This window comes from Aphelocoma coerulescens, assembly GCF_041296385.1.
Source record: "Aphelocoma coerulescens isolate FSJ_1873_10779 chromosome Z unlocalized genomic scaffold, UR_Acoe_1.0 ChrZ, whole genome shotgun sequence".
Lineage (NCBI taxonomy): Eukaryota > Metazoa > Chordata > Aves > Passeriformes > Corvidae > Aphelocoma > Aphelocoma coerulescens.
The window spans coordinates 45,211,863-45,237,234 of record NW_027184085.1 but is presented as its reverse complement, the minus strand read 5'-3'; the positions used below and the strand labels follow the sequence as shown (position 1 = coordinate 45,237,234).

The following is a 25,372-nucleotide window of genomic DNA, read 5'->3' as shown; positions in this document are numbered from 1 at the left end:
GACTTGACTGTTCTGTCAACAGGAAGGACTGTTCTGTCCTTCCACACACTCCAAATCAGAAAATAAACACAGGTATTGAAAGTACAGTCACAACTACAGGTAAATACAAGGACCTCAGAGCAAGCCAAGACCTTATGAGAGATGACAATCACTACAAGAAATCTACATTGCAAATATACAGTACATTCCACTAAAGAGTTTTGGGAGTTCCCACAATGCCTCTTAATCCCCTTTTGGTAATAAAAGCTTCTATGACAACATGTATCCTTCATAAAAATTACTGAATTCGTATTTTTGGAGCATATGCTGGAAGCTTAATGCAGTGTAAACTGTAGTCCATGATAAGCTCACCCAAAGAGAGAGTAAGCAAGCATTGCAAGATTGATCAAGTTCAGAACCAGAGGTCAGCTCGTCGTCATTGGGCTTCTGGGTGCAAGAGCTGCTCTGCACCAGAGACAGGCTCAAAAGAGTGGGAAGTGATACATTCCTTTTACAGCTTTCGCAGGTCAATCACCTGCAAGTTCTTGACAGAAAATGTCAACTGACTCATACAAGATTTATTTGAGCTTATTTACAAAGCAGCTGTTACACTGCTATTGTTAGACAATTAAGGACACAGCTAAGGAGCAACAAGTTTCCACATTTATGTTATCCCTGAAACACTTCTGTGAGCAGCAGAGAATGCAGCGGCCAGCAAGTACGCAAGCACACTGCCACTGCTAGGGAAACGGCAGTCTGGCCTCGGGAGGTGGAAAGGTGCACAGAACCCAGCAGCCCCAAAGGCCTGATGAGATTTCTGTTACGCTCAAACTCCGCTTTGGTTTGTGCAAAATACTAATCTTGTGCATGTAGCTTTCACAAACTGCTGCTCTGTGCTTGGCAACACAAAATGGGAGGAACTGTCCAGAATTACCAAGAAAATGGAGGTAAACAAGGCATTTTTCATGAGCACTAGCTACCCTCACAAGTACAATGCCAAGGACTCTGCCACTGTTCCAAGGATTTGTACTTCATCAGCACTGTTGGAGGTTTCCTGTTCTGTACTTGCTGAAGAAGCTACCATTGATTAGTTAATAGCTGAACTTGACCCAACTAACAATGCTGAAGAACTTTTCCTTCCAGGCTTTTTGTCTAACTAACCACTAACACTCTTTGCTGCTCCTAAGGAACTCTGACAGCACTAGGAAACACCGAACAGGCATGCCTGAGGTTGAAGACACCAACTGATTTCCTCCAACAAGGATAAAATACATCACTTGTTTCTATCAGACAGACTCCAGCCACACACACTCTGCACACCAATTCTTCTTCACAGATCTGTTTTAAAAGTTATGTTGCTGGACTCCCCAGATCTAACAGCAATGTAACACAAGCAATTTAATTAAAAAATAACTACTAGAAACCTGCCCAATCATTTTTTAAACCTGCTTTACAGAAACTTCTGGGGGAAAAAAAAGCTAATGACCCTTGGTACTCCCACCTGTTACAGTCAGACAGCAGCATTCTAAAAGGGCTGGAAAAGCATGCAGCAAACCAGGTTCTCTCTGCTAGCCTAGACCTGTTCTTAGCAGAGGTAGGTAGCAACAGGTCAGTGGACAGAGAATTAGAAAACAGTATTTCAGATGTACTTTAGAGCCCTGGTGTTTTTCTCTACTCTTCCTTTAATCTCTCTTGTGCTGCTTTCCTTTTTCCTTGCAATAACCATCTCAGCCTCCTTACTTTTGGAAAGTGAGCTCTGGTAGGCTGCAAACAGTGCATGACTTTAGTCAGGTGCTGTTACCAGACAGAGGAACAACCAACACGGGCCAGCAGGCACGATTTGCTGCAAGAGTCAAGGAGGTGCTTCACAAGAGAACATCAAGTGCCACAGGCAAAGCCTGGTAGGCACAGTATCAACCTGCTGGCAACAGCCAGTTACCTCAGCTTGAAGCTTCATAGCCAGCAGAAGCAGATACAAAGTCCAGCTTCCAGGGCACAGCTTCAACACTTCAAAACCGTGCAGTGAACAATTAACATGAATGGAAAATATACATTTTTAGCAAAGAGAGAATCCAGCCAAGTCTCTGGTTAATTATTTTTTTCTGAAGCCTGTTCTAAAAGCTTTTCAGTTTGTGGCACTAAGAATACAGCTACAGTGAAATGTGTGTGTAATCATTTGAGTGCACTCCTAGCCCATAGAGCAGACAGATAACGACCAAGTACAAAGCATGCAAAAGGTTGAAAAGCCCTCATTCCCAGATTTTCTACCATTTTTTTCTGCTGTTTTAAGATGAATTCATACAACTGCTGAACTTTTTCTTCCAAATGACCCTCTCCTATAAAAGTGACATTAAGACTCAATACACATTTATATGAAATATACTTCCCTCTTCCCAGGTTCTTGTATCTAACATAAAAACCTTACACAAAGAAACACTTAGTGGTCCTCATGCTGCTTTGTGTTTCACAGAAAACAAAACTTCAGTTTATTATGTTCATATTCACCACTTGAACTTTTTTTAATTTCCAAATTACAGTTTGCTTACAGAACCTTAGTGAAATCCCCATTGTTTGCACATTCTTGTATGTAACACAGATAAATGGCACAGCTACAAAAAAAAACGAACCAAAACACTCTACCTGAAGTAGTTTCATTGTCAAGATTTATTGGTTTACCAAACCAAGCTTCTCCCAGATTCTTAGCAGCAAAATTCAACTATGCAGAAAGGAGCAGGACAGAGAAATCAGTCAGTTCCCCCATTGAGAACCAGAGCTGCCTAAGCCATAAAATAAGCTGAGTGGCTCTATCAACCCAACTGAAGTTTCAGTAATTATCTAATGGCTCTTGGAAGAATCCACAGCCAAATGTCTTGATTTTCTGTAATTTTAAAAAGAGAGAGCTAATTTCAAGACATCTTCAGTTCCAGGTAAAATACTTGCATTCATGTTTTCCCTGCTTACTTAAATCACATCTAAGGTTCTCCTCTGATGTTTCAAGATGATTTTGCAAGCAAGAGTAGAGAAATTAAAAAAAGATTAGTGTAGACATCATCCAGAAAATGCTACCAAATACACAAAGCAGAGAAAGATATTTCCCTCCCAATTTTCATGTTTTAATTTTTTAAACACATATTTCAAGAAAAGAGCAATTAAAAATGTATGCCTCAGAATTAAGTTGCCTGTACCTGCTCAATGAACATGGGTTTTTAAAGCAGTTCCTCCCTATTCTAAGCAGCTCCCTCAGAAATGCTTTATCTCTCAACTGTATATAGCACTACAAATTTATTATATATCTGCGTCTATCCTTTTAAATCTCTTACTAGATATGATTTGCCCTAGAATGGTAAAGAGCCATGCAGGTCTCCCACAAACCTATCCTACCAGCAGAAGCCTTTAATTTCCATGGATGCAGAACACATATACAAAGAATTAATGAAGTGTCCAAAGGAAAAAAGATTAACTCTTACTTTAAATCAGACAGCAAGTTACATACTTTTATGAAGAAATCTACTGAGATTTAAGACTGCTTCAAAGCAGTAACTGAAATACAACAGCAGCTATGAATAATATATAACCTTCCTGATCCATAACCAATCCTAGCTTCATCTTAAAAAAAAAAACCAATCACAGCAGCTGAATATATATATGCAAATATACACAAACAAAACCTTTGATCAGAGGTTAATAAGTAACTGTGTTTTATCAGAGCTAGACATTGCAAATGTTCAGCAGACTCTAACCCATCAGCTCTCAGGCTGGTGCAGCAGTGGAAAATCTCTTCCAACACACCTTTCAGGTGGCATTGGAATCTTGTGTTTCCTGTTCAGATGTTGCTCAGCTGAACAGTTACCTCTGCTAATAATACAGCTTCCCTCTCAGTTAAGCATGCAAAATATATAAAAAGGCAAGTGATCAAAATATCCCCTTGAATGCCCAACTGCACGGTATTAAGAGACTGCTGCTGAAGATTTAATAACCCAGCACTAAATTTCAACATTTTCAAACTTGATATGAAAATTGCATTTTGTTATTACACAGAGTATAACAGTCATTGGTCGTTTGCATCGTACACCCCAGCACTAGTGAAAAAGTGCCTTCTGAACAGGGATGAGAAAACAAGGCAAGTTTTGTTACCAAGTTGTGTCTCTACTCATCTTGCACTAAGCAGTGCATGGAAATAGGTGAGCAGAAATTCAACAGTCTACCAAGACACGCCGTGTTTTCACATGCACTGATGCCATGCGTATCTCAAAAATACAGAAGTTAAAACATGCAGCAAAATGTTTGTTAAAGCACTTTAAATGCTCTCCAGATGATAATGAGTGATTTAATACTCAGACAAATCAAAGCACAGTAAAAGGTTTGTGCTTACACTTCAAGTTTCAGAGTAACATTGTTTCTATCAGAGTATCTGAAAAGGAATATTCCACTGAATTCAGAAGCAAGAGACACCATTTAAAGAACTAGGAAAACAAGCACAGGTCAGAGTACTGCAATAAATAACAAAACAGCAGGAACATGCAGACATTAAGAGTCAAAATTTCTTTTGAGATTCATGATATGAAAAAAAAAAAAATCATCAAGAACAACCCTGTCTGACTTTCCCGCATGTGGTGTCTTTTTGGCTAAACAACTGTTACTCTATTGTAGGGAACACACGTATTACCAGAAAACATTATTTACAGACTGATTATCAGATTGATTATATAAAATACAGATGAAAATATACACCCTTAGGTTTGAAATAAGCCAAGCAAATTCACTGCTGCTAACTAAAGCACTTTGAAGAAGGCGACAGGCACCAAATATCAAAATTGAATCACAAAACTACTCAAAGTAACAGACAAATTTGGGAAGGTAGAGGTACAGCAAAGATCAGTTAAGTTGGAATGATTTATAACTAATACTAGGCTATCAGGAATTATTTAGCTTCATTAAAATTCAATTTTTCTTATACAAAACTGAAGAGAAACCTTTACTCCCAGACTGTGATTTCTACAGGTACTCAGCAGCTTTTGTCTTAATGCATCTATGTAATGCTTTGTACTCTACATCTTACAAAATACATCCCCACATTTAAGTGCATGACTAGAAACTGTGCTGAAATCATGGAAAAGCGCTTCATAAATCTCAGGTGCAATGGAGTCATAACAATGCTCAGCTCCAGTTTCTGGAAGCAGTTCTGTGAAAGGTGAAGCTTCAGAAAAGGGACTTCGATCCCTGGTTTTCAAACTCTGACCATGCATCATTCAATTCCATGAAGATCATTTTGGCATATTGCTCATAAGGTTGTCCTGTGGCCTGGAAACAAACAGAAGGTACCATAAGCATAAAAATATAAGGAATTAGGTCACTTGGGAAATATCCCACCCCTTTTATATTTGCACTTATTCAACAGCTGCAGACTGCTTTGTGAATATAATTTTACAGACACAGAACCCTCTCCAACCTTATCCAAAGCTTGCCATGAGTATTTAAACAAATCCAAATCCTTGGTTTCCTTACTTTATCTTCAAGCTTTCAGTACAATTCATGAATAATTGAAACTTAACTAAAAACAGTTTTCAAAGCTGTTCTTTTCATAAATAGTTTTAGTTATTATTACTTACTAATCAAATTAAGTCATTTTTGGAATTGCTTCCTGAGAGATCTTGCAGTAGTGTACAAAAATAAAATCTGAGTCTTATTTAAGACAACTTCTTTTGAATGGGATTCCCTGGAGAAAAATCTGTTGCTGGTTGTGAATGATGCTAAGACTCAACATGACTGCCATAGCACTTCCTGTGTGTTTGCTTCCATACTCAAAGATAGTATGCTCCTGATTCTCTGCCTGTTTCACAGCAGCCCTGACTCTGGGCCAACACAATCCAACCCTTGTGGTTAATAAAGATCCAGTCCCAAAAGATGGTTCTCTCTAACATGAAAAGGAAGCCCCAGAGCCCCCTCCAGTATCCTTCCCCTTCTCCTGCTGCTTAGCTTTTGCCACCTGCAGTACTTTATTGACCCTTTTAGAGAGTGCTTCAATGGATAAGTGGCAGAATAAAAGAACAAGGAAGACAAATATGGCTTAAAGAGAGCTGTGTTCTGACCCTGATGTGTTAAGGGGCTTAAAGGAAACACCTAAAAAACCACCACAAAGGTGGAAGAAGTCACATGGCCAAGAACACTGAAGGACAGGGGGAATTAAAAAACCAAAAAATGTTATGTTTTTTTTTGTTATGGACACAAGATAACATAGGATTTAGACTACTACTCACCAGTGAATGCAAACCTGAAAATTCAAACCAGGTATATCCAATGCTTATCTTTATATCTAATGCAACTGCTCAGAACAAGAAGCTATCTTGATACATTGGGATGCATTAAATATTTTTAAAAAGACAACTGCAGTGTAATATTCATTACATATTTTTCATTCAATAATTTGTTAATTCTAGTAAGTTTACTTCTGCAAGTAAAAATGATTTAGTAAATGAGGGTCGGCAGGTTTTTCCTACCAGTTTTGCTGTGGCAGCCCCTGAGTTTCCATATTAGTTCTAAAAAACTTGAAGTATCAGCTTACAGAAATGAAACAGATTCCACTAAACAGCATGAAATCTGCCAGCTGTCAGTCAGAAGCCAGCATGACTGACTTTGGTGCTCAGTACAACCTTCATGGGATCTTTCATTTGTTAACACTTCTCTGTTGAATTCCATGCTGTGTCAGGATGACAAGAATAATCCTGTGCTACCTGAATGCAGTAGGTAGATTCAGAAGACACTGGAAGCAAACTGAAGAACATCTAGGGTGCTGATCAAGAAGCAACGCATTTGCCAGTAACCAGTATGGTGTGATAAAAGCAGTTTGTATTCCTTCTAAAATAAAGAAGATCAGAGGAACACACTCACCTTATCAGGATGAACCACAAGCACTGCTCTCCTGTAGTACTTCTTTACTTGTTCAGGAGTTACTAAATCTGCCATGCTGACTGGTTTCCACTTATTTTCCCCTTCCCAAAGCACTGTATGAAGAGTGGATATTAATGCTCTGATATTTCTCTCCTTTCCTTCAATCCATTCCAGAATCTGGGAAAATCAGAATATATAGAAGTGAATGCATTCTCAGCCTCTACAGATATAATCTTCACTCTCTGCAAGACTATATGATCATGACTCAAGTACAGTTGTCCAACTGCACTCACTCCCCACATTCAATTGTCTTAGCCATCCAAAAGTGATATTTTGCATCTACCACTAGGGAATAGCTAACTGTAACTAGTTTATTGCAGAAATTCAGTTACCGCAAGAGAAATTAATGAGATAGTTAACATGTTACAAACCCCTGTAAAAGTAATGGCAAGATAACTGACAGGTGTAATTAAAAACATCTGTTACAATTAGATATTACATTCATCTTGTCCCTGCCAGGGCACACATATTGAAATTATTACTTGATTTGTACAAAAGTGTAAATATATTTTAAAATTTCTATTGTACAAGCTTTGTGCAAAAGATCAAGTCTATTAATATTTCATGTTTACTTAAGCAACCTGCAGAGGTGCACAAATGGAAGTGTTCTTTGAGATATCCGCAAAGTCAATCAGAGTAACTTTTCAGACTCTAACAGCAATATTCAAGCCATGATACAGGGATACAGTGTTTTCATTGAACACTTACATAGTATGAAAATCTCTGCCCTCTATCACCAGTACATATCTGTACTTATTTCCACCTGTGGTGATTTGTGTTAAAAGCTACCCATACAAGCTATGCACTCTCTCTTCAGGAAGGACACTTTCTGAAAACAAGCTTCAGCATCCCTCTGAAGTTCTTTTACAAACTTTTGTAAAGCACCCATAAAGACCACAAAACAGGAAGTGTATTAATATGTGAAGTTATCAATGACTAAAGCATCAAAAAAAAAATCTGAACAGCAAGGAACACCTCCCAAACTAGTTATACAGCCTACCTCCAGAATTGCACCTTCTAGTAATATCTTAGGACAGCAGCAGCACTTGTTAACCAGAAAGTGAAAGTACATGGTCACCCTGAAGACAGCTATTCTCACATGCCTCATTTTTAATGCATATTTTTGTATTATCAACTAAATCCATCTTTTCTAAACCATGACCATTAGTTTCTCTGTTAGTCATTGTATCCTTCTGCTCTGTTACCTGCAGTTCTAAGCATAAGATCAGATTTTCACTTAAAATCACTGTTAAACAAACCTTGAGTTTCAAGGGGTCCATATCTTTAGACATCTCTTGTTTTCTCATCTCAGCAATTGTCTTCGGTCCCTTTTTATCAGATTTTGCTGAAAATCCTTGATTAGATAAGAGATCCTCAAAGTCATTTTCTGAAACTTTTGGCTTTTGACCTATGAAAGGAGAAAAAACATTAAATGCAAAGTTCCACAGGAGAATACATTTACAGGGGAAATATATTGCACTTATATTCACTTGGATGGCATTTATCACTACCATGATAAATACCCTTCTGTGATGACAGATGCCACAAAACTAAGAAGGATAGAAATAAAATGGATCATTAACAAACTTTCAGTCCAGCAGAGCAGACAACCTCACATGCTCACCTCTGACTAAATGATTGCATGCCGTCCTTTTTAAAACAATTGAGTAGATTTGATGGAGCACACAACTATCCATGATTTTGGAAATGGCTCCATTTTTCCACTCTAAGTTAGTTCCAAATACTACGTGGCAGTTTTTCAAGTAACCGTATATTCAATATTCTCATTCAAAGCATGTAGTCAACACCTAAGTACATCGAAACTTACCCAGAATAATGAAGGTGTAAAACACTAACATGAATATTCATTACAGAGCCAACAAATTTCAGAGAACTGTAGAATAACTCAACTCTGAAGAGGCCTCTGGATGTTGTCTAGTCCAATCCCCACTCAAAGCAATGACACCTAGGCATATTTGTTAGATCCTTGTTCAGCTGAGGCCCATCTGTTTTCAAGGGACAGGAACTACACCATCTTTCTTCAGCATTTCATTGTGCCAATTGATTTTTTTGTCTTGTTCTACAGACTTTCCCATGCTGCAGCCTATGCCCACTGCCTCTCTCTCCTGACACCTCTTCCCAGATATGGATCAACAGAATAATTTCAACTTAAAGAAGTACCTGCTATTCACTTATATGCCAGTTTAAGGGAGGCATAATCCTAATACCAAAACACCAGAAAATAAAATTTACTAATAAAGTTCATATAAAAGAGGCCAAGCCTATCCCTATAACTCTAGGTTTGCCTATTCAGTTGGAACATCTTAAAGGACTGTATGATTCCACCTGGTCCTATCCCCGTATCTCATTCAAACACAAGAATTTTCAGTCATTTTAATCTCAATGTTTCTCAAGACCAGCTACTTCTAGCTTCAGCTAGGAAAAACACTGTATCCCTTTACCTGTGTATCACAAATAGGCTAACATGAAGCAACATTATCAATCATGCCTCCCCAGACGGATCAAATTTACCTTTCTAAACCAGTGATACAAAACCCCTACGCATGTGGGCGAGTTATTATAGCCTTGAGACTTTATGCCCAAACTTGCATACGCTTGTGCCATCTTCAGCTTGTCTGTTACATACTGGGATAGCTTTGGAAAAGCAGGATACCAAATTTGACAAGGGTTTTTCTGTTTTCTACTAGACACAACTTAAATGTAAATAAAAATATGAAGTTAAAAGCACTTCTGCAGATAACAGCACACCTAACTATCTTCACACGTGTCCTGGGGTGATGTTACGAGGCCGCTTTATTCCTTAATCTTCCGCTCAATGCCCAAGAACGCTGTGCCTTTAAGATGGACCTGGGGCCGGAGCCACGGACCCGAGGGGGCAGTGGAACAGTTCAGCCCAATGGCTCGGGAGCGCTGTGCTGTTTTTCTGGGTTTCCTTTGTGTTCCAGCTAGCTGGGAAAAGGTTCTGTTGGGTTTTTTTCTTATTCTTTTTTCCCTTCCCTTCCCCTTGCCTCACTGCCTCCCTTTCCTCCTTGCCAGTCCAGGGAGCCTGCAGGGGTGGCCCCGGCTGGTCCAAGCCCGGGTGTTTGTTCCCTCTCTGGGAATTTGTTGTACTTTGAGCTTGCTTTTTTTTTTAATCCTGTTCTACCCTGTTTTGTTTGTGTGTTAATAAAAAGTTTGGTCTCTTTTTCCCACTTTCACTCCTTGTGACCCATTTGTCTCATTGATGGAGGAAAAGGGGAGGAACACTCATTCCAGAGTGTTTCCTCCTGAAGTTTTGTCTCAAAAACCAAGACAACATGGGACATTACAAATACATGTTTTCAGAAAACTTACCAAAGCTTGGGGCTCTGACTCCTCTTTCTTCTCGTCCTGCAATAACACTCAAGTTTACTGTGTAGTTGGGCTTAGCTGCTGTGCTGGACTTAGTCCGGGACTGCCATGAAGTACTCTGTGGCTTCGGGGACTTCTGCCACTGATTTCCCAGCTTCTGAGATGGAGCAGTCTTCTGACTAAATCCACTACCCAAGAGTCCACCAGTGGACGAACCTAACAATAAATACTAAGTTAGTTGGTCAGTTCAGTGCCTGTCACCTGTTTAATACAAGTAAGACAGTTTGGTCTTGACATACAACCACATAGCTCACAGCAATACCATCATAGAAGACAAAATATAACAGGAAAATGTGGGTAAAATGAAGTTAAGAGTCTCATTAACAAGTAACTTGGATGGCAGGAGCTGGAGGCATTACTGAAAATCTACTCTTAGAACTCAAGGTCTTGACTGTCAGTTTTAGCAAAAACATGCACCCTTATCTGAAGGGTCAGGCACGTGTCAGGCCAGTAGATAATTTCGTTGTGACAGTAGTTCTGTCTCCCACTTCATTATACTTCTGCTAACATGCAGTGCACAATAAATAACTAATTACAAAAAAGGTAACAGGCTGATATTATTTTCAAATGAATGCTTTCAAAGGAAGATGGGAAGATTATTCTACAGCAGCATTGACAGGGAATACTGCACGTGAGTAAGAGAAGCACAGCAGCCTGCAGGAGATACATTAACCACCCTGCTGTGGCATAGGCCAAGCTTGTCTGGGTATACACAGCAGTGTAAACTTGTCTTGCTCTTTCAAAAATGGCTCCTCACCCTTCAGCTCTCTTGATACCTCTTCTTTTGTAGCGGCTGCTCATAGTTCTAACTTGCACAAGACGATGTCTCTGCAGGGCCATGTATGAGATACCATACTATATCTTGAAATACCACACCTGATAAAACCCAGTGTTGCAATACAACACCTAATAAAATCTAGGAATGCGCTGTTTTTTCATGAAATCACTCAGCTGCAGTCAACTCAGTTTTCAGTCATTGATAACTTGTGAAATTTACAGAAAAAAAATTTGTTAGTAGTCAGAGCAAATAACCCTGCAAACTGAAAAATTCTGTCTTTTTCTTTCAAAGCATTCTACACTCATTATTCCAGTTTCCAAGGTCAACGAATTCTTCCCATAGGACAAGTCAAGGCCTCACTGTTCACAGAAACGTTTCAACACCACACTCCTACTTTCTGATACAAGACCATTCCTAAGGAAGAGTGTGATAACACCAACCAGGACGGAGCACTGTTGGTATCCTACCACTATGCTAATACACCACTATTAACTACTTTTAGCTACTGTTTCTTTTGGGTTTATATAGCATTCATAATTAAGCAGCTTGAACTCTTAAATTTTCTTCCAGAACAATGTTTTGTATGAGGAAGCCAAAAAACTCCCATGAAAAATACAACACAGTGTGGGCATTCCAGTTTATTCCAAAACTGAATTCCAGTTCTTGTGATGACTCGAAAATACATTTCAAGCTTGCGAATGTTAACTAGGACAGCGACATCTGGCTACTTTTTAATGCAGTCACTTTTCCTGTTGGAAGCTAACTGAAAAAGTAATGAATTGACCCAAGCCCTGCTACAATTAGTGTGATTTCTTTCACTGGATTCAGTGTAGGCTATACCTACATCTTCAAGTCAAAGATAAATTGACCTTTTTTACTGTTCACACTATCTGTATTAACCTGAGTTATTAAACTAGAAAATTTTTGAAAATTGTTTACTGCAAAGCAGCCTCATGGGTACTGCTTCAACACCAGAATTTTGGCAGTGATTATGCACAACCAACAACAAGAAGTCAAACGCTGCATGTTACCTAGTGTTTCTACAAGAATTCCACGGGTACTCAATTCAATACACAACACTAACTTCCAAGGCAACAGGGAAGCAACAGGCTCCAAGCTAAGGGAAAAGCAGGTTTGTGCAATTCAGTGACACTAGGCTATTCTGAATCATTCCTTGTATTCTGAGCAGCTGGTCACATTTGTTATGGTAGTATAGGTTCTGAAATGCAAGGACCTCAGGTCTTTTCACTGCCCTTCCTTTTTCCAGCCCTTTTGAGAATGCTGCAGGACTAATTCCTGAATTTCAGGCCAATAAAACACCCTGGAATGGGAGTTACTCTGCAATGTGTCTTACCTTCCAAAACTCCTTGTGCCCTCCATTGCAAACTGACAAATGTTCATAATGCTTTTGGTACTGGTGTGCACACAGGGCTTTACTTTGTGCTCATCTTACAGACATGCTAGATCTGAGTAGCAGAGCTATGAAAGTCCGCTGAATTCAAAATACTGAACTAACAGGAAAACAATTGTCACTTTGGAACTAACAAATTTAACTAACTTAATCCTGCTTTCATTTTAAATCCTTTGAGAACAGTATTAATCGATGCAAGGTAAGAAACCTCATGCTCACTTACTGAATCAGTAACTCCTGGTTTCTCTTACCATCTCAACTAGATTCTGAAGCATTGCTTATTTTTACTGTTTCTATATCACTGTTAGCTGTAGTTATCTTCTGAAATATTATTCTGGATATTTCACACAATATCTGTAAGATTCAATCTTTTCTTGTTACTCATCAGCTCTCAGCAAATACCTCAAGCTGATCATTAAGAACTAAAAGGAAATACTTTCCTTTATAGACTGTCAGTAACATTTATTGGTACAAGAACCAAATCAAACAGTAGAAGCACTAAGTATAGTCTAAAAAAGTAAGATCTCACCTGGAAGACCAGATCCCAGATTTGCAAGATCAGCAAAAGGATCAAAGTTCTGAGATTTCGCCTGGCTGAAAGACAGACCTGAAGACACACTGGACTGGCTTCCGGTGGTAAAAGCTTGGCCTGTATAATAAGAAAACACATCACGTACTTGGTCTGTTTGGAAATTGAGGGAAAGAATAAAAGTAGTATCTCCACAATGCCTCACGCAAACCTCCCCAGCATCCTGCTTCACAATATCTTTTCCCATGACAAGAATCACCATTACTACAGAGAACTGAAACAATTTAATTCCTGTGTCTTGAACTTAAATCTGAAAAACTACATGAGTGCATTACTAAAGGAGTTTTTAAGCAACAAACCAAAAATGCTTGAAGACATGTTCAGGTGGTTAAACTGACCCAGTCTGGAGTATTCCTCTAATGGAAACATTTAATTTCATAATACCTTCACAAACAGGCTTCAGCTGTGGTGATGCTGCACTGCTGGTTGTTGAGGAATCTGCCCAAGAATCCCAACCACTTAAGAGATCTGGGTGGCTTGTAGATGATGATATTTTAGGTGGCTCTGGTGTCAAATTGCCTACAGAAGAAAAAAGAAATATTTTTATGTTTAAGAAAACCATCACAATAACATATTTTACCAATTCCAACAGAATGGGTACCACATTGTCAGCTGCACAGCTTGCTTAAATCTCTTGACAATAGTTGTGCAGTCTTAAACAGGACTCAGAAGGGTTTTACCACTGGGATTCCTTCATCTCTATTTTAAAACATCCCACACACTTCATAAATGAAGTATTTTCATGCACAAGCAATGCTTTGAATTTAACAGCTTAGGTCTCCTGACAAAAAGGACTAGCTCAGGTACAGGTCTAGGGCATGCTGCTGTTTCTGACAACACAGCAGATAAGCAGGAAGCAGCAGTGCTTCATGAATGGTGCTGTTAATCACTCAGCAGTCTGGGTGCTACACAGGTGAAGCCAGGTCACTTGAAACTGCAGGTATGCCTAACCTAAGCCTCTTGTGACAAAGGGGCCTCTTGGACAACTAATAGACCCTTTTAGGTGTAACACACAAACAAATGCACAGAATTGAAGACCAGGATACAGGAAGAATGATTTTTTTTCTGGGGAAAGGTTAAGAATCTCTAGCTCCATGGATAAAAACCGCTCTTCTACATGCAAAACAAACCCACCATGACATCTAAATGAGAAAGTCGTATTTAAAAGCATGCAAGGGTGCTGCCACTAACTCCTGGAAAATGCCACATCCCACCTAAAGATATAACTGCCATCCCTGATGCTTGCAAATGATTCTCCACTTACACACTCACACATACTGTAAGGTGAGCAATCCTCAGAATGAGATATGCTATGTATGGAACACTCAAAGCTGCCTGACAGTTCTGAGAATTGTCCTTAAGCACAGCTTTTGGAGACTTAGAGTGAAGCAGGACAGCTTTTGAACGGAAGCCCTACTTTAATGCTACAACAACAGTCAGTGCTACAGTGAGAGGTGGTATTTCAGTAAAGCCGGAACATTTAGTGGTGCTCTAAGACATTTCACAGACATAACTTTCTAAACCCTAACCCACCCATCCTTAAAAAAGCAATGACATTTTCAGGGTTTGACTGTTTCAACTAGTACATCACAGCCTTTCACTTGTCTCAGCTTCTCAACTTTACATTCTGTAAATATTGATATCAAATCCTCTTAATCAAGGAAATCATTAGAAGCAAATTAAATACCCCTCCAGTACCTCAATCTAGTAATACTATTTATAATTAGATCTTACAGCTGCAAAGCAAGCACATCAAATACTGCACAACAAATATCTGCTGAAAGCCTGTATTTCAGCAGTATTCTCTGCTGCATGGGAAGGAAAACATCAGAATAAAATGCAAGAAGTACCCACCATTTCCAGCCCTTTCTCCACACCCACGCTTCATCTCCCTGTCTCTGAAACCATGAGAAAAACAGTACGTATTTGCCTCAATACTCAGGACCCCAGCTATCTGCTAAACAGCAGTGTCAGGCTATAAACCAGCACCTATTCACCAGCTCAGAAGTCTTCTCTATCATATACCACTCCCAAAAAGTTTAGCAGGCCTTGAATTAATACTAATATTGATTTTTAATATTAATATTTTTAGACTAGAAATTATTTTGTTCTACAATCTCTGCTATTAAAAGTCTTTTTACAGGGGCATAAGAAAATTAACAACGACACATAAAATTAACTATTATGAAAACAAGTGGAGAGAAATAAGAATAAATTAAATTACAGCTGAGTGCATTTGAAAGATTGAGAACATACTGTGGAAATTGAGCTGTTTTATAACAGTTGGCTTAAGAGCAGTCAAGTTCATCACCTCCCCCACCCTGAACTAAGCAGGAAGTAGCCTACTGCTACGCACAGCAGTAGATTCACTATTAATAGTAAAAACACATATACATCCACTACACTTACCAGAAAAAGCTGAAACATGCAATGTGCAATATACTAAACAGATAACCTATTCCTCCTGAAACTTTTTATTCTTATGCTATCTTCTGTTTAGTTCTACAACCTGGGCACTATTGTATGTCAGATTTTAACATCAAGAAAAAGTGATATTAACATGATTCTCTGACTTCTACATATTCTGAAAAGGTATGATGAGACCACATAATGATTCCCTATTTTTGTAACTGGTGCATTGGAGTTCATACAGACACATTAAGATAAAGGAGCAGAATATCTGAAGAAATGGTAAAACACGAACTATAGCTCAATATTCAAAAAATGGAAGCAATTAAGATCATGGGCATGCAGGCCCAAACCTGGTTGTTTCAAGTTTTTAATATGCATATTGATACTCCTTAGCCATACAGCAATGAACCACTGGAGGTCAGGGCAAAGAACTGTGTTCATTACTAACACTGCTCAAACTAAGCTAAGATGCAAGAATAAGTTGGTGGTAATCAGATCACACTTTCCAGCTTCCCAAAATAAGAGACCTGCATTTTACTATATCCTACACACAACTTCACATAAGGTTTTCTTTATTTAACTTGTCATGTCTACAGGAAATCCTTTAATCACAGACGACAACAGGATTTTCTGTGAACCAAGAGGCTGGTTTAGTATGATGCAAGTTTTTTTAACCTTGTCTAAAGCCTGATTGAGAACACAAGTTCACAGAAACTAACTTCTGCTCGAGAAAAAACTGCACTGATCACTCCGGTTTCTTTTGATCACCTTCCAAATCTTGTGCTGTCTTTGAGGGAAATACATTCCTGACTCAACCTGCATTAAAGATGATCTGCTACTTGAAAAATCCAAAAGAAAATTAAGTTACCTTGTAAAGGCACAGCTGCTTAGCAGCAACAGCACAACATTTTCCTATTACAGGACAGAATGCTTTAAGAGACCAGATATTGTATAAGAATGTCTTGGGGTGACTTTATGATGTGTATCCTCATATCGCTGCCCTATGCCCAGAAATTAATTTTTGTGCCTTTTTATGCCTTTAAACTGAGCCTGAGAGGGGGAAGGAAAAACTGAGCAAAACTTTTTCAAAGCAGTTTGCAGCTTGTTCAAAGTCACACAGAGATAGCGACTTTTTTTCCAGCTACGGCAGGGGAGGGAGGAAGCACCCGGCTTGCTGTTTTCCAGTCAGCTTTTGGCCAGTTTTTCAGCTTTTTCTCTGGAGAGACACTGAGAGTTGAACTTTTTTTCCTTCCCTGGAATTTCGGATTTTCTCCCTTTTCTGCTGGATGGCTTCAATATCAGAGCACATTGGGAGGACTTTCCACCGAGCACAGAGGGTCTGGCCCTGGGCCAAGCCCCGGCTCTGAGGACACCAAAGGGAGGACTCGAACACTTTCCCGGGCTTTTTCTCCACAGCGAAAGGTTTTATTATTTAGTATTATTTTCCTTTCCCGTGTGTTTGTTAAATAAATAGTTTTATCTCCTTCACTTTCCTTCGAGGAAAATTTATTCTTTCCCGAATCTGGTGGGGGAGGGGTGGTTGTGCCTTCTCTCAGAGGATATATTTCTAAATTTGGCCAAACCGGCACAAAGAACTATCTTTCATTTTAAAACTCCTGTGATTTTAAATTTTAAGTCAACATTTGAGAAATACAAGGTTAAAATTCTGTGTCTTGAACTTGTGTTCACTGAAACAGCTTTTCTCCTCTATCTCTAGCCGTTTAGTAATCATTTACTAGCAAAGCATACCCACCACTAAAATTCGATTCTAGACACTTATAATCTGAATCTGCTCTAATAGATTCATCAAATCTCATTACTGCAGCTTATTTTCAATGGTCATTGCCATTACTACTAATTTTTTTTCTCCCTTTAATGACCTCATGTTTGCACTGTCTTCTGCTCACTTAACACAACTCTTCCAAATATGTCATTTGAGAACATGTTCTTATTTCTCCTTTCTTCTCCAGTTACTAGTGATCCTGTCCTTTCAGGACTCACAAATTCACATTAAAAGCAATATAACTTTTAATATGCCTAACTTACTTGATTAAATTGGTAACTGTAACTGGACAGAATGCTAAAGGCTCAAATACATACATCATTTTAGCTAAACACAGATAAAAGCTCTCATTTGAAAGATAAAAAAAGCATGAAATGTTACCCCACTTTCTCCACTTCCATATGGTTTTTAAAGACTGCATAGCAATAGAGAAATATTGGGAAATCAGTGTAAAACAACAGGCTGAAGAGAAAATGGGTACATTTTAAGTATCTTTTCCTATGTTGACAGAAAGCCCCAGAAATTACATTAAAATAGCAGGTATCCTAATGCACTTAATGGAGTGCAAGCTATCAAGTAAAATCAGAAGGAGTAACCATAAAACAATAAGAATTGAAGTTAGATGTAAAAATATTCCTTTTCTTCCTGTACTTGCTCAAATATTATTAACAGCTGAATATTGATGCTGTTCTCCTTAAGACTGCAGATAAACATTAAGTGAACAGAAATCTGTACTTTTTTTTCCCACTTTAATTTAATACAGAAAAGGGTTTTTTGTCTCCTCTCTGATATGGGGGTTCTGGTACTATTAAACTTGGAGAAAAGAACTGGGAACGTTCTTATAAATGTGTAAAAATACTTAATGTGAATAAACAAAAAAAGACTGTGACAGACTCTTATCTGTGTTGCTCAGTGGAAGGACAAGAGGCAATGGGCACAAACTGAAACACAAGGAACTCCATTAAAAAATACTTTCCTTCTTCTAAGATCTCTCCAACACTGGCATAGGTTGCCCAGCTGCACAGTCTACAGCCCTGGAAATACTAAAAATCAGCAAGGACATGGTCCTGAATAGCCTACTTTACTTGACCCTGGCTTTAAGCACATCAACTAGAGTATCTCCAGAGGTCCTGCCTCTCAACTGAGTTAAATTTTGGCTGAGACCATAAAATATGTTGAGCTGCAAGGGAACCACAAGGACAATGAAGTCCAGCTCCCAGCTCTGCACAGGGCAGCCCCAAGAATCACACCATGTGCCTAACAGTGTTTTCCAAACACTTCTGGAACCCTTGTCAGGCTGGTGCTGTGACCACTTCCCACTGTTCCAATGCCCAACCAGCCTCTGGGAGAAAAACCTTTTCCTGATATCCAACCTAAACCTCCTCTTTCAGGCCATTGCCTTGGGTCCTGTCACTGTCACCACAGAGATCAGATCAGTGTCTGCTTCTCCTCTTCCCCTCACAAGGAAGTTGTAACTGCAATGAGGTCTCCCCTCAGTCTCCTCCAAGCTCAACAGACCAAGTGACCTCAGCTGCTCCTCATACAGCTTCCCCTCAAGAAGCTTCACCATTCTCATGGCCCTCCTTTGGACACTCTCTAACAGCTTAATGTCTTTTTTACATTGTGGCACCCAGACCTGCCCCCAGCACTCGAGGTGAGGCCACCCCAGAGCAGAGCAGGACAATCCCCTCCCTTGCCCAGCTGTCGATGCTGTGCCTGATTCTCCCAGGACATGGGTGGCCCTCCTGGCTGCCAGGGCACTGCTGACTCATCCAGCTTGCCATCGACCAGGACTCCCAGGTCCCCTTCCATGGTGCTCCTCTCCAGCATCTCATTCCCCAGTCTGCATCCAGAGTTGCCCCATCCCAGGCACAGAGTCTGGTGGAGATAATGCTCCACAGATCAGTATTGATAAAATCTTCTACTGAGCAAAATATTTATGTTTGGTAACCTCACACAGGGACAGCAATAGTGGCATAAAACTGGCAACTATACAAGTATACAACTGAAACATATGGCTGTTACTATCTACAGGACAGAACAGAAACATTGCAAAGGAGGCAGCAAGTGGAATCTTCTCAGCAGAATCAACCACAGCTGGAATATAATGATTAATAATATGGTATAGAGAGCAATCAGCTGGGTAGCCTTTTATTTCAAAGAAGAAGCCCTTCTGTCAGTCAGACAAATAATGCATTTTTTTCTGTCCAGTTTATCTGTATCTAATACTCAGACTGCATCACTCAGAGGCAGGGTCAACTAGAGCAACTGCTAAACAAGGAGGGGCAAGTCAAAGCTGCATGCAATAAGCCCTGGGAAGAAATCATTCTAGATTCAGGATAAGGTGTGTGATAGCACCATTCCTAGCTACCTGCACATTGTAAGTAGGTGTCTGTGGGAGAAGAGGCCTGGGCTTCTCTGTTGGAAAGAGCCAGCTCCAACAGATTCACCACAAGCCACAGCTGAGCCTCGCAGACTAGATGTCTTTGAGAAAACATGCTAGAAAAAGCAAAAAATGCTGCACAGCAGCTGTAAGAGAAGGGAGAGATGTGCGAGAAACAGGCCTGCAGACATTAAGGTTGGTGGAGAAGGAACAGAAGGAGGTGCTCCAGATGCCAAGAGCAGGGATTGCCCTGCAACACATGGGAAACACCACAGGGGAACAAATACTCACACTGTAACCTGTGGAGGATGCTACACAGGTGGACATGTCCTGGATGAAGCCACAGCTCAGAGAGAGCAGCTCACACAGCAGCAGGTTCCTGGCAAGAGCTGCAGTCCCTGGGAGAACCACACCCCTATATCAATCTCTTCCTAAAGGACTGTACCCTACAGAGACCCATGTTCTTAAAAGATTGTATCCCATGGGAAGGGCCTATGCAGAAAGAGAAGAATGAGAGAGCTGCAGAGAAGAGCTCTTACAGACTGATCACAGCTTGTATTCCTATGGAGAGAACCCATACCTTTCTTTCAAAGCCAGATTTTAAAAAGCTCTAACACTAATGGCTCTACCACTCCACCATTTTTGCAAATGTCTGTTTCTCTTTAAAGAATGATGGGAAGACTGAACATATCACAAAGATTTTTGTTTAAAGATTAATAGATTTTAAAATAAATGCATGAGGAAAAGGCTTTGCCAAGAATATATCAGAGAAATGAAACAAATAAGATTAGAGTATTACATAATGTACTTTGTGAGTATATTACCAGAATGCATTCAGGTCAGGAAGGTGCTAGCTAGCCCCAGCCTGCACTTTCTGAACTGGCTATATTGTAACTTGACTTGCTCATTTCTCTTCCTAGGTTTCCATAAAATCTTTACGATCTGAACAGTCAACATAGCATACTATCACCTATAACGTAAGTTTCCAGATGTTTGTGTACCCTCAGTTCTTAGATCATTGAGAGGAGACTCCATCTCCTAACATATGGTTAGCAATACTAGAAATCCTGTCACATCATAAATAATAGCATGACATTATACAGGAAACACTTGCTTCTTGGTGCATTTGCATCTGCACTTCCAGAATACAAAGCCAACTAAAACAGCAATCACAACAAGTGGATCTATGAAGACACTAATCCACTAAGCTGAAAGATAAAGGCACAGAGGAGAGGAAACTGTTGAGAAACAGAACACCAGAAGCACACTTACCTAAATTTAAGAAATCTGAGCTGGAAGAAGGTGGAAGTGAACTTTGTGTGGAAGGAGCTGCATTAGCTGTTGAGGTTGGATTAAGAAAGTCCCCAAAGAGGTCTGGACCAGATAGGGCTTGATTCTCTGAACTTGATGACATTGTGAATGGGTCAAATGGATCGGCTAAAAAAGAAGCAAAAAACCAAAAATTATCTTATGACAAATTGCAGAATAAATGAAGCTGGAAAAGCCTTACTCCTCTGAGGGCACAGACAAAAAGTAAAGTTCATGCTAGTAACTGCAGCAGCCTTCTGACAACTTTTTGTGGCAAAGAGTAATCACCTATTCCTTCCTCTAGACAAATGAACTTTCACATTGGTACAAAAAGGATCTCAGCCATACATAATATGAATAGTTTTGCCTTCAAATACAAGCAGCAAGACTGCATACAATTCATTAGCATTGTTAATTTCACCCATTTAAGACACACCTTAAGTTTGAGTGATCACCTACATACACGAAGAATTACATTTGTTAAATACTCTATAACACCAAATTTGCAACAGATTTTAAGAAAATGGACTATTATACTATTAAAAAGAATATGAAGTAAAACATTCATACTACCATTTAGACTTGAAGGCATTGACGATTCTGGGGCAGAAAGTACGTCAACCCAAGAATGAAAACCAATAGAAGTAAGACTTCAGCAGGTCTCTAGTGATTCCAATGAAGAAAAAAACTAACTGGAAGAGTATTTATAGTCAGCATGGAGTAACATGTGACAGTCAGCTGGAATCACGGCTTTAGAGCTTCCTGTTTCTGCTGCCCTCTAGGGTCAAGAACCCTCAAGAGCCCAGGGAGTCCTGCCAGACTCACTCAGAAGCTGAAGAGAAGGAATAATCCTGCTATAACACCTCAGCACGTCCTCAGGTAATAACCACATTGTGCAGGACTCAACAACGTTTCAATCAAACTTACTATAGCATCGCACATAAACAAGAGCTCAAGTACAAGTGTGTTGTGCAAGACAACATGTAACAGTGGCCAAATATTCCCACTTTTGCACTTACCTCTCAATACAATTGCATGAAATACATTGAATGACAATGACTACAAGAATGCGATACATACATGACTACTGCTCAGGTGCTTCATGCAGTGGATATGAGTAAAGAAAGATAAAGAATTCTATAAAAGGGAACCTTTATTACTACCTATGTAAAAATGGTAAATTAAAATTATTTCTCCCTGACCATAGTAACTAAGTTCAACAGTGAATTCCTCAAAATAAGTAAATATTTTAAATCATCTAAATACTCTGTAAAAAATACTTTTAGTTGTCTATAGATGAAAGCTTTTAGTCCCTATGAATTATCTTTGTGCAAACAAACAAAGCCTTGTAATGGTTTCCCAGGTTACGCAACTAATATTCCCAGAAATCTTAGTATTAACTTCAGGCAGAGAATTGTTATTACTGAAAGGTTAGTAAAGTGACAAAGAGCTGAATATTCACTGGTAAGAGGAACAGAATCTCTGAACTAAAACACCTTGATTAAATACCAAATAGACAGCACTACCTAGCATTCTCTTTAAGGATACTGACCTGCCAACAACATCAGTAAAATCAGCAGGAAAACATCGTTTAGCAGTATCATTATCCTACTGGTTTGGACAATAATCTACAGGATTTCCAGTTGCTCAGCAGTCTTATGTGATTAACACTTAAAAATCCCACACACACATTTGACCTAAGCAGACAGCTCTGTGCATCTAATGGCATTGCTTTATGTAAAGTTCAAGAAAGCAGTAAGTTATGACAATTCTATGCCTTAGCAAGGAAAGTTATAGATTTAGAAAAGGATCTAGCACATAACATTCATATGGGAAAGCTAAGAATTCTTTAAGATACTAAATTTCCCTTAAATTCAAGATTTTATACTTTTCTGTTTACGGAATTTAAAGTTAATAGGATACTGGCAACATAATAGAACGCCTGGAAAATGTACAGGAATTTTTCTCCTTCATGCAGAAATAATATCTATTCTATTCACAGTCTTGCTATAGACTGACATGTCTTCACAGTACTGTTGAAACATGGTACTTATTTTCTAAGCACAGTGCAAGCAGCAATTCATGTGTTGCCCAGGTGACAAGTACTGATGTTAAACTCACATACCTGAAGACATGGCTGCTGCTGAAGACGTACCCTGAGTAGCAGCTGGACACTGACTGCTGAAAAAGAAATCTGTTCCTTGTCCAAGAAGATCTCCAGTGGGCTCTGAAACCTGTGACATACTACTCACAAACAGATTGTTCAACAAGTCAGCATTACTTGATGACGAGTTAATTTCTGAGATAGGTTGTTTCTGTTCTGCTGAAATATCAGAGTCTAGTCCCAGCAAGTCTACATTCTCTTCAGGGAGAGATTTTTGTAACGGTGCAGATGGAGCTTCAAAACTAGTTTCAAAAAGCAACTCTCCTTCTGGAGTAGAGTCTTTTTCATCAACAATTACTGCATTTCCTTCATCTGGAAATGTAGGGAACTCCTCATCTGAAGGATCACTCTCTTCTCTGTCATCAGATAGCTGAACAGGATCATTTTTAGATGAATTGTCTTCTATTCCACTTTCTGGAGTTTTTCCTTCTTGAATAGAAAAAAAAGAATAACATCTTTAAATGACCAGGCTTATTCTTCTGACTAGCGTAAGAGAGACTTTCATGGTGACATCATATGAAATTAATTCCTAACTAACCAAAACTCACATAAGAATTGATGAAAAAGGAACTACGTGTTGCCTGCCACCTGTTTGTGCAGGGCAGGCAAAGCAGCAGCTGACTACCCTACTTGCCACTCCACAATGGTAGGCATTACAAATTTTTTCAAAATTAGACTGACTTGGACATTCACCTCAGATCTCTGTGCCCCTCAGAGCTTACAAGATTTCTCAGTAATTGCTTCTCCACTCAATGAAAGTATAAGCAGCTGCTGTCATTTTTGCCAACAAAGCAGCACCCAGAAAAGGGAGTCACACATGTACTATAAAATTACATTTTCTTAGTCCTCTTTACTGATCTGGACCCTACAGGCTAGTCTACTTTGTTTCCTCTGTTCCTCAGCCAACATGGGGCTGTGGGAGTAAAAAGCTTCCTTGCAGACCTTAAAGGTTAAGATTTCTACAGAAAAAGAAAAATTTAGCTCAGCATTTAAGTTATACTCAACACCAAACCCCCTTACTTGGTGTTTATCCAAATGAAGCAGAACAACTGCTTGTTATGCTGCAGGGCTCACTCTTTAAATAGCTTTTCCTCATGGTTAGTGAATTAGAGACTCTTGCTGCCTAAGAAGGCTTAAGCATTCACTGGAAGGCATACAAGACAAACGTAAGCCACACAGTTACTTCAGAGGAAAACCTGTACCTTTCCAGTCCAGAGAGTGAAAGAAGTTATTGGCATCAGTACTACTGCTGTGTGGGGATTCTGTATCAGTAGGTGCACCTTCTGAAGACTGCTCCAGCTGGGATGCCTCTGCTTCATATTGTGCAGTGGAACCTGGCTGTCTAGGCAACTCTGGTTTCCCTATAAAACAGAATTTAAGCCAGAACACTTAGAGAGAAACTTCTCAATCCTCCACATGGCAGCTGATACTTGTCTTTCAGGCTGACTGCTGTAGGAAGACAATTATCTCCAATCTTTTGCTCTGCAAATGCAAATTCCTGCCCCCACCATCTCTGAAATTAGCATTATTAACTTTGTTTCAACTGCAAAAACTGGTAAGATCCTGTTTTGAACTAGGACATTAAATCAGAATCATAGTGTAACACTCAAGCATTCTATTTATATTTGTAGAAAAATGTGATTAACACCTCACTTGTACCAACCATCCCCTAAAACATTCAAGAGCTATGAACAATATCTGAAATAAGAGACAGAAAAACAGAAAATAGCAAATGCAGCTGTAGAAAGACTCAGAATATACAAAGCTAGTGAAGAACATGGAGCTATTAAAAAACACCACAAAAGGGGTTAATACATTGTATGCTGCCATTAACTGCTTCTTTTATTTCTTATTTTACTGAAATCAGATATTAAGTGACCCTTGTGTAAGACTCATAGGGCAGTTACCTACTGTTGTATTAGCTCTCAAAACCAAAGTTTTGTCAAAGCAAATTAAGAAGATTTCCTAAATTAGTTAGTATTCATCTACTGTTTGAAAAAAGTGGATGAATGGCTGGGAGAAACCTATTTATCTAAATTGAAATACGCAACTAGTAGAGCACTTTTTCACTCTTCCTCCACATTCTCAGTTTTAGTTCAGAGGTGCTGAATAAATAGTATGTCTCAAACCATACATGAAAGATTATAATGAAAGAGTAAATTCAATTTTAATGGCAAGTTTAATAAAACTTCACAGCACTTGCTTT

General features: G+C 39.2%; 1 protein-coding gene across 2 annotated transcripts in view; it reads right to left on the bottom strand.

The window, feature by feature from the left end:
- Positions 1-34: 34 nt before the first annotated feature.
- The window catches only part of GAK (cyclin G associated kinase), a 66,933-nt gene continuing 41,595 nt past the window's right edge, over positions 35-25,372 (bottom strand). Inside the window, exons 20-28 of one of the 2 annotated variants that reach the window (XM_069000749.1) lie at positions 24,369-24,527; positions 23,128-23,595; positions 20,967-21,131; positions 13,501-13,635; positions 13,057-13,176; positions 10,282-10,494; positions 8,187-8,335; positions 6,868-7,044; positions 35-5,280 (exon numbers count right to left, since the gene is read on the bottom strand). In XM_069000749.1, the coding sequence (XP_068856850.1) occupies positions 5,179-5,280; positions 6,868-7,044; positions 8,187-8,335; positions 10,282-10,494; positions 13,057-13,176; positions 13,501-13,635; positions 20,967-21,131; positions 23,128-23,595; positions 24,369-24,527 (1,688 nt within the window). In that variant the 3' untranslated portion in view covers positions 35-5,178. The remainder of the gene's footprint in view (positions 5,281-6,867; positions 7,045-8,186; positions 8,336-10,281; positions 10,495-13,056; positions 13,177-13,500; positions 13,636-20,966; positions 21,132-23,127; positions 23,596-24,368; positions 24,528-25,372) is intronic. The other variant, XM_069000750.1, reaches the window with a different exon arrangement.